The 10,910-nt window shown below is 31.2% G+C and overlaps 1 protein-coding gene across 1 annotated transcript; it reads left to right on the top strand.

The window, feature by feature from the left end:
* The first annotated feature begins 519 nt into the window (after positions 1-519).
* LOC106132142 (protein lap1-like) lies at positions 520-9,575 on the top strand. Its single transcript, XM_013331480.2, has 2 exons — positions 520-4,510; positions 4,672-9,575. Exon 1 carries the CDS (start codon positions 842-844, stop codon positions 3,599-3,601), a length of 2,760 nt encoding a protein of 919 aa, XP_013186934.1. The 5' UTR covers positions 520-841; the 3' UTR covers positions 3,602-4,510; positions 4,672-9,575.
* Positions 9,576-10,910: the final 1,335 nt, after the last annotated feature.

Raw genomic sequence — 10,910 nt, 5'->3', positions numbered from 1 at the left:
ATACCCGAGTAAATTCAGCTCTCTAACAGCCAGCAATTTTATGCAATCGCCAGTTCAAGTTTTGCACTGACAATCTGACGTGAATAACAGAGGTATGCAAACCTAACGACAGTTTTTGACGGCCATGGGGCCCAAAATTTTGAAGGCTGATTGATTTGACAAAGCCAAAAGGCAGACAAGGGTATTTTTAAAAGTTAAAATAAAAATGAGGTTTAATAAAAAACATTAATTTAGTTATGTTTTTTTAACCAGTAGGACTAAATTATACTTACTTATATGGCATTTATTTACCTTACGACTTTACGAACTTTACATCCATTTATTTACCATTATACATCCATCACGTTATTTACATCCATTTGAATTAACTCAAACAGTAACGGCGTCTTGGTAAGAGAAAATAAGTAGCAGTAATTAATGTAATGTACAACACTATTAAATTTTGACATTGACATATAGCTTGACAGTGGGCATCGATACCATAAAGTATCGACTTAGTCATAAATAATCGATAAAATTAAATTCGATGTGCGAGTGGTGCGATTGCGATTACAAATGCAAAGCGAAGGCAAGCAAGGTTAAGATCATTTTTTGTGGTTACGATTACGAATTTTGTTTGGATGATTCATGAAATGAATTATCTAAATACAATTGAAGAATAACTATCTAGTTTGGTGCAAGGATTGGTGTATATTAAAATATCCTCGTAAACACAATGACTACCAGTGACAATAAGTGTGAAGGAAATGGCCCTTGTTTTATTGTGATGAAGTCTTATTGATGAGTCTGTTTATCAAGATTGTTTATTTCATGTGTATGAGTGGAAGTGCCTTGCTTCAAAATGCCTTTCGACTTTTTGTGTTGTGTGAGGCCCGGAGTAGAAGATGTTATGGAACTAGACTACTCACACCAGTCTCTTTCTGATGTTCCGACGGAAGTGTTTGTGTACGAGAGGACCCTCGAAACTTTGTATTGCCAAAGTAACCGTATTACTGAATTACCACGCCAGCTTTTTATGTGCCATGGGTTGAAATATCTCGATCTCAGTGATAACGAGCTGCAAGCCATACCTGTCGCCATATCATCTTTGGTTAATTTACAGCACCTGAATATAAGTAGAAATACACTAGCGTCTATACCTGAAACTATGAAAGCACTGAAGTTTTTAGTATTTTTAGACCTTAGTGTGAATCCCCTGGAGAAATTGCCAGATGCTATCACCAATCTGATTGCATTGCAGGAGCTTTATTTAAATGATACTTATCTAGAATATTTGCCAGGCAATTTCGGAAGATTGGCAAGTTTACGAATTCTAGAGTTGAGAGATAATTATTTGATGATTTTGCCAAAATCCTTGTCTCGTTCTACCGAATTGTTGCGATTAGATATAGGGCAAAATGAATTTCAACAGTTCCCTGAAGTGATTGGAAGATTTACAAAGATAAGAGAATTATGGATGGACAGCAACAGTTTGACAAGTATTCCTGCCTGTATAAAGCCTTTAGAATGTTTGGTTCATCTTGAAGCCAGTAATAATATGATAGAAGAGTTAGCTCCTGAAATAGGATACTGTACACAGTTGGTGGACCTGAGCCTTTCCATAAACAGTTTGACGCAACTGCCTGATACCATTGGACAGTTAAGTAATTTGACAACACTGAAGTTGGACAATAACCGGTTGTATGCAATACCAGACAGCATAGGGCAGTTAGCAAATTTAGAGGAACTAATATTAATGTGCAACTACTTAGACAAAATTCCTTCTTCCATTGGTTTACTAAGAAAACTGCAATATCTAAATGTTGATGATAATATGTTAAGGATGATCCCTCCAGAAATAGGAAGTTGCTCAAAATTGTCAGTGTTATCACTTCGTGCAAACAAACTGACAAAGATCCCTCCTGAAGTAGGCCATTTGTCATCTTTGAGAGTTTTGAATTTGGTGAGAAATTCACTGAGTTATCTTCCTCAGTCCTTGTTAAATTGTGATAATTTAGTAGCACTCTGGTTATCTGAAAACCAGAGTAAACCTTTAGTGCCTATGCATTCTGAAGTAGATCCCCATACTTATGAACAAGTCCTCACTTGTTTTCTTTTCCCCCAAGTGCCTTTAACCCCCATGGAAATCAAACCAGATGAAAAACCAGAAAATATAGATTCACAACCACCAGCCCGACATATTAGCTTTGTTGACATGAAAGCAATACCTAAAATACCTGAAAAACCAGGTCAGTTGAGAAGAGCGCCAACTCCTTATCCAAAAGAACTGAGAGCATTAGCAAAGCATGCTAGAAATATTCAGAAAGATGGAACTCAGGATGTATCACCTCCAATGCAAAATGCAGTCCATATCAAAGCTGCCAAGATCACTCCTACACTACAACAAAGATTTGCTTCAGACAATAAAATTGAAACAGAAAGTTGTGGAAATGATAATCCTGATGGCATACCTCAAGATATTATGAAAATGTCTGTTTATGATAATCTTCCAGTTGACAATGCTTATGATAAACCTTTAGATCTGAACTATGAAAAGGATGCATCATATAAAAGTGTTGACCATGCTCTATACCCAGATAACAATGGTGGTACAAATAATGATTTCAAAAGTGATAATGTAGATCATTATGCATTATCTCAAAGAACTTATAGTACAAAACAAACTGACAATTATTCGTCTAGGCAGGATATTAATAGACCAAATGCTTCTATTGTGCAAAATTTGTATGGGAACCATCAAGTTGAATTACACAAGAAACATCCAGTTACCAATGACAATTGTTACAGAAATAGTTTAGAAGAAACCCGCAATAGGCTGAAAGTTCTCACTTTGAACTCACAAGAAAGGTGTTTAAACAATGAAAACAAAATATCACCTCATTTTGAAGATAAAACTTATAATAAGCAGAGACCGACACTCATTGAAAATATTTCACATTTTGAACCCATATATCCCAGAAAAGATCATGTTGCTTGCCATCCTCTGTCTGAAGGGAATTACAGAGAAAGTGTATATGATAATGAAACATCATACTCTCGAGGCAAAGAAAAAATATATGGTCAACGAAATTATGATACCTATAGTTATCAAGCACATGGCAGCCGTGATTTGTCCAGTCCTCGGATTCCTACAGTTAGTCAAGTAGTAAGCTCCACAACAATGCCAAATTTAAGTAATTATAATAGTACATATCCAAGTTCTGACATAGATAGTTCTCATTATTCATCTTCAACACATCACACATCAACACCAAATGCAAATGTTTATTGTGTGCCTTTAAGTCCTACATATGTATCTTCTCAGTCTCCTGAACTGTATTCACCCACTGGCCATACAAATTCCACAAATCCTTATCGTATGACAAACACGCCTCTTATATCAGATGATGGTAGTTACAGCCATATGAACTCTCCAACCAGTCAAAATATGTTTGATTTGTATGCAACTTTGCCAAAATCAAACCCACCAAGTGTCGCAAGTCACCGTCACAGCCCCAATGTATTATCAGAACCAGTCTACAACCGTGGCCAGCCGCCGCCATATCACATTGCCGCTCCCTACACAAAACATGCACAATATTTTAATGGTACTGGAGGATAGTGACGACAGATCCAAGGAAAACGGAAATGTTTTCTACATAGAACACATTCTTGTGAACGTTATTAAAGTGGTACTTAAAAATGCAGCAGCGACATTTAAAATAGGGTAAATATGCTCAACATCGCGTCGCTCTGGTCCTCCCAAACAAAGGTTTGGTTTTACTTTGACTAGGTATGTAGGTACCTATCTGAAGTTATAAAATATATTGCTACTTACAGAAAATATTTGTAATATTTTCTGATAATAATAAAGCTTTTGATTTAATACAACATGCATAATCATGATGATAATTTAAAAAATGAAAAAAAAAAGCTTGAATATAGCAAAAGAAGTAGGCAGAAGGTGTGAGTATGTAAGAATTTAAAAAATCCTACCTAGTAGTAGGCATATTTACCCTATGGAAAGAGTTCCTGCGAGAAATCGAATAAAATTTTCATGCTGATCTGCAAACGCCACGTAAGTACAAAAACTGAGAAGCACTCTTACAGAATTCAAAATTTTTGTTTTGACAGATATTCGATTTTATGTAAGGAATCATATTAATTGGATGTGCAATTCAAATGTGATATAATGTAATAAAGTCGGAGTTGAGTATGTAATAAGGTGCTAAGAGTTGGATCATATTGTTTTAATTGGAACATAAGCAGAATATTATTATTATGATAATATTTGAAGTATAAAATATAAATAAAATAAATGTTTTCAATGAAATGTGGCAAAGTCTAAGCATTTAGAAAATTGTAGGTACTGTTTAGTACAACTTGTAACAACTATGTTGTCTCTACAATGTCAAACAAATAGACATTGGAAGAAAGTATACTTTTAGATTTAGTATGATGTTATGTATTATATATCCGTATTATACTATTATTATATAAACTTAATGGGAAAGTCAAACCTAAAATATGTGTATTAATATATAAATACCTACACATTTAATTTTAATAGCTTATAATAAAAAATATATTAATGTATTATTTATTCATGTATAATGGAGATATGACTCCAATTTGTAAATACCTAGTAAATTACTATGGTAAAATAGTTTAATGTCATTATAAATTGTGTAGGTATTTATTTGCTCATTATTTTCTATAAATTTTTATATAGAGTAGGTATATTTTTTATTTTTTTATAGATACATTTATAAATTATGTTTTAAGTTCATTCATACACACTTACATTCTATATCTTCAGGGTTATATACTTATTGAATTAAAGTTCACTTATGTTACAAACTGCTGATAATTTACTTTTATATCTGTACCACCGTTCGCCCGCGGCTACGCTTGTACAGTACCATATGTACTTCTCTGTACTCCTATTTGTAGTGCAAAATTTTATTGAGATTTCGGTTCTTTAGTTTTGACTTGAAAGACGAACAAACAAATATTTTTTCACAGTATGAATATGTATTTCCGATTTGCATATATAAAATTTATTTCAAGTGGAATGTTACATCATTTAAGATAATTTTAGCTAGGTAGGAATATAAATTGTTTTTTTATTCTTTGTCATATGACTGTCCGTTTATTGTAATGTTTTTTGCCGTCTCAATGGTAGTTCTGAGCCTATAACGCAGAGGGCGAAACAATTCAAATCTCTCGTCATGTCGATAACCTAGAGACATAAATATAAATAAAATAATTAAAGGGTTATAATATGTATGTAGTTATGCATATTTTTCATTTAGTATAGAAAAAAGCATGCAAATGGGATCTTAACCTGGTAACCCTTAAATGCCAATTAAAAATTATAATAAGTAGTTATTACTCAGAAAAAATATAGTTATAATACAATAAAGCAAGAGAAACAGCAAATCAAACAATTTTCAACATCAAGTAGGTACCTTTAGATGCGCATAGATATTTATGTGCATTACATAATAACGACATTATATTATACACACATACACATATATGCGTAAATAAAATAAAACGTCATTATTTATATAAAATATTATATATTTTCTAAACTGTAACATTTAAGAATAAACATATTTGTAAAGCAATTCCTATATGACCTGTTCCTTTTTCAGAATATGTCATCTCGCTACATTTAAATTAACAAATACATTTGATTAAAATGTGATTTAAAAAAAATTTAAGCGGCGACTAAGGGATAGACTTATACACTTGGGATTCTTGTTTTAGGCGATGGGCTAGCAACCTGTCTCTATTTGAATCTCAATTTTATCATAAATCCAAACAGCTCAACCTGGCGTACCAGTCTCTTCAAGACTTTTGGCCGTTGTACCACGTAAGGGATAAAGACTTGACTATATGAATGAATGATAAAAAAAATAATATAATTCAACTAGATCCTCGAAGTCGCACTTCATAGCTTTATTTTTATAATCAAATTGCTGCTTCATAAAAAGTCTTGCCTAACGTACTTTTTGTAATTGATTTTCAATTTAATTTTTTAATGCAATCGCTTTTATTCGACCTTAGAACATAAACAAACAAAAGTCTTTTATGATTCGGAAATGCAATTAGTAATTTATTTACATGAATTCATGCTACCTATCAAGACATCCAGTCCATAAGATATTTATTTGTATGAATATACAAAACTATTTTTTTTCATTTTACTGATATTAATCTATTTGTCACCAGTTTTGTCCATACTGAAATTTTATATACATATTTATCTTATAGTTTATAGTCTTAATTTGCATTGCAAAAGCAAAGTCCTTTTTAAGCTTTAATATTTATAACAATATGCAATATATGTTTTAATACCTTTATGTTAAAAAATACGATGTTATTCAGTGCACTGCCTTTCACCTAATGCTTTTGTTAGTGTTATTCTACTTAAAAGCACTTTAGGGCACATGTTGATGACCCTTTCTTGATTTTACAATATAACATCACTTATCATGTATTTTAATTTTAATTGATAAAATTTATATAGGTAATTCTGAATAGTTGTTAAAATATTTTTTTTCATTTTTATTAGAGGAAGGATTGATGAAAATATCTTCTTATCTTATCTATGTATAAACTATCTATGATTTGATTTTTAATATTTTTTCAAAGCTGTTTAATTCTCTGTTAAACTATAATAACAATACAATTTATCAAAACTTGTCCAAACTACTTCACATCATAAAACTAAAATTATAAATAGTAATAATTGTAAATGTATGTTATTTATACCTACATATTAAAAATATAAAAAATATGTTAATATATTTTTCTCCAACTGTGATGACGTGTATAATTTCAACAACTTAATAGCCCGAAGTAATAAAGAATCTAGTCAATAATAAAAGTTTATTTGTGAATTAAATAAACTTTGTCAGGGGGTTTAAAATGATACATTTGCAGTATGTTTTTAATATTGGGACCATTTATTGAGCATTACAACATATTTGATCAAACATAATTCTATGCTTAAAATTTAAACATAAATAATAACATATATAATTTTATGAATATCTTCAAATGGATTTTACCTGTTAAATTTTTTGGACATTTATTAATAATGTTAATTATTTGTGTACTTGAAAATTAAGAAATAAGTTTAAAGTGTGAGCAATATTATAAAATTTCAATTGAAATAAAGAAGGATTTATATTATCTACGTATTTATAAACAAATATATTAACAGTTTATTCTAAAGATAAGGTTTGGTACTGCGAATAAGTGTCCGCCAAGTTAATCACTATGCACAAATATAACTAATTAAAAAATGAGAAACTTGATGTTTGTCATACTATAACAATTAATTATAAGTCAGTGTTGGCAACAGATGGCAAAATAGTACTTAAATTTTAATATCAGGAAATACGTTATGCCATAAATTGTATGATCAAACATTGTATAAGAAAACTAATGCGCCACATTTTCTGAAGACTGAAACGTAAAACATATCATATAATTTATCATTGTATTTTTTTTTGTACATTAGTTTCTATTTTTGTAATTCTGTAAATATCAACATTTCATGTAATGATTTTATGTACTTAATCGTAATTTACAAAAATATAATAATTGCATACTCATGATTGGGGGGAATATGGGCAATAAACTTAAATATTATTATGATGTTTACAATTAAGGTATTCTTTTATTGCTTATTCATAAACTTATCTATATTTCTTTATTCAAGATAGTTGTATTTTTTTGTGTTATGCTTAATGTAGTAGTTTTTCCATTACACACTTACATTCTCTTGTTAGATCGATTTTGTTTCAATTTGCGGATTTAACTTAGTGGAATTAATAAAACTTTGCCCGCGTAATACTTTGTAACTCTGTCCATTCTGATATTTCAACCCTTATTTATTATGTATGAAGAAGTTGTAGTACGGGTACGTGGCTGAAATTATTATGTTTTCAAAGCGCCATAATATTCCTAATTCTAACTACAGTGTGTACGAAGATCTTTTAAAATATTTGTTAAATACAGTTTCTAAGTATCTCAAATAAACTGAAGACAAAGTACAAACGAGTGCCAGAATTATTTAGGTTTTGCTCGGGTTGGAATTCCCTCTACCAGTCCGAAAAATAGGCGTGATTATGTATGTGGATTACCAGTTTATTTTGTTAATTTCAGAAAGGATATTTATTGAGTTTTCCTTGTATTATTACCGAATATTTCCTATTGCCGTTTTATTCTCCTTAATGCCAATATTCAAAGGAGATAGATTATTGTATTGGCTTATATTTAATTTTATTTATTTAATATTACTACTTTAGCTAATAAGATGGTAATTTTGACAAGCTGCCACATAAGCCAGTTTTAACCCTAATACCTTAAAGCAAATAAACAGTAATTGATCAAATTTTCATTATAATTGAGAATTATTGGTATTATGAATATTTTGGTTTATTAATGGGTAAATATTTTAGTGCCATAAATTTTCCTGCGAGTATTTAAGTGTGTCACCATCATTTTTCTTAAGATATTTGACTATGGAAATGAATGGAAATATGTGGTGTAAATGATCGAAGGAGCGACGATACTAAAATTATTAAGAAACAGTATCAAAGAAATTATTCATAACTTTTTATTTATCTAGTATAAGGCCCAGAGCCCAAGCTATGTAATGCGCCTGGAATATAAAATTAAGCTCCAGCTGTTTTTTGTTAAGCTCAAAGATATAAACTGATTATCGATTATTAAAAATCCGTGGAGAACAATGGAAGGAAGAAAAATGGAGAGTCCGTGATCGAATGGTTACGGTGCCCGGCTAAAAACGCACTTAATGCGTGTGTGGGCACAGGTTCAAATCTTACCTCGGTCATGTACCAATGACTCATTAGTTATGTATTAGTTTGAGTGCTTACCGATGCTCTTTCGGTGAAAGAAAACTTCGTGAGGAAACCTGCTTATTTAGGTAACTGAATGTGGAACAATGATCCAATATTCTTAGGTTCCCCTGCAAAGTTTGCGGAGGTCAGACGGGAGTCACTTTGGGTAAAAACTTAACTGGGCGAGTTAGGTTTTTACACGATCCAATCTCAATGGCCAATTATGAATCCAAGATCAAGGGCGAAACAAGTACTTCTCTCCAGAGTGGTGAGGATGTATTGGGACTAACGCCAGGAGGAAAAAGAAGAAGATACCCGCATTACGTTTCGTTATTTACGATTCTTTAAATGATTTAAAAAAAAAAATTAACCCCTTATTATTAACATCACGATAAAAATTTATTAACAAAAGCTGAGTTTTTGGTCTTTGAGCTTGAGGTTATAATTATAAAGACTGGAGTGCAGGTTCAAGACTGACTTGCTACAGCTGCTATTTTACAGGGCCTAACCAATTTACGTTGTAAAACATTATATTTAAGTTAAATTTAACACAAAATGTTGCACTTTAAAAACTCTACTCTATTTTATAAATAAATTAATCTTAATAACTTAATAATTTATTTTTAAATGTAACAAGATTTAAGTACCTACTTTTTATTTTGTAATATTATTATTGATATGCAATGTAGGTAGAGTAGGATTTCAATAAAAAGTTGGTTTAATATCTTTGTTTTATTAATCGTTTTAATCCTTCTTTATATTATTTTCTAAGTGGTTTTTTATTTTCTAAAGCAATTTATTCATATTTCACTTAATGCATTTATCTATACCTACGAGTTTTTGTCAACTTATGATAACTGCTAGATCAGCTAGATGAAAATATCACAATAGCTTTAGAAATTATCCTAAAAACTAACTTGACATTATTACAATCGGAAAAAAACCACTTCAATAATCACTTTATTGTTATTCAATTATATATTTGAAATGTTATATAAAAGTAAATATTCTGTGAAAATTTTAAGTGTCTACCTGTTACCGTTATAAATATTGTGTAAAAATACGAAATAAAAACACGTTTAGGGACTTATATGGGCACTTAATTTTTAGTGTTTGTTGTTATAGTGGCAACAAAAATACATTATTAAAAAAGCCTTTCTAGTTTCACTGTTTATGAGATACAACCTGGTGACAGTCAGACAGCGGAGGCTTAGTAATAGGGTCCCGTTTTTACGTTTTGGTACGGAACCCTAAAAAGAGTAAAATTATTCTAATACATATTCTAGATCTTGAGTAATGAACTTAGGTAATTATCTTATTTAAATTCAGTGTCTGAACTCATCTCGCAGAACGTAAAAGCAGTTTCATGATAAAATAAAATATCGACCTATTGAAGTAAGAAAATTAGCTCACTGGTTCCAGGTCAGCGAGCTGCCTGAAAGTAAACATTGAATGAACAAGCAACAAGTGGTCTCGATACCATGAACTACTACTTACTACCATAGTTATCTAAGTATATTAAAATTAACTGAACGATGTAGCTACTTGAAAAATATTACCAAAAATTCGGTAGGGATCTACCTACAATGAGCTACAGAAGTCAACAATGTGAATTTTAGAATTTCTGTCTATATGTTAGAATAAAAGTACCTACTAGCATCTCGCGAAAATTATTGCTCCTGCTTAAATGCCGTATTCTCTGATATTTTTAACTTGATTTAATTAAATGTACTTAAAAACTTCTCACCCCTCTAAAGCATCTTTATTGAGATTTTCAGTGAACTATTTCGCCACAAATTTCGTTTTTACGACGGAAGAAGTCGCGGGAAACAGTCAGTATATAATTTATTGAATTTCTAATCGTCGAACACTCCACCTTGGATCACTTCTGTTTGGAATTATGCGCAAAAAGAAACCTACATATCTCTATCAAAAATTACAGTTCCCACAATGTCTAATGAGGACTGCAACTCGGTTAACCGATTCATTGCGGATGGCACGCCTGCCGTGCCATTACTTTCTTTTACGTGTGGCGTAGGGCGCGGGAGC

Source organism: Amyelois transitella, chromosome 13, assembly GCF_032362555.1.
Source record: "Amyelois transitella isolate CPQ chromosome 13, ilAmyTran1.1, whole genome shotgun sequence".
Classification (NCBI taxonomy): domain Eukaryota; kingdom Metazoa; phylum Arthropoda; class Insecta; order Lepidoptera; family Pyralidae; genus Amyelois; species Amyelois transitella.
The sequence above is the reverse complement of the archived record's forward strand: the minus strand, read 5'-3'. Positions and strand labels throughout refer to the sequence as shown.

Bases quoted from the DNA above. Each gene is read 5' to 3' on its own strand.
- LOC106132142 (XM_013331480.2), top strand. From the start codon at position 842: ATGCCTTTCGACTTTTTGTGTTGTGTGAGGCCCGGAGTAGAAGATGTT.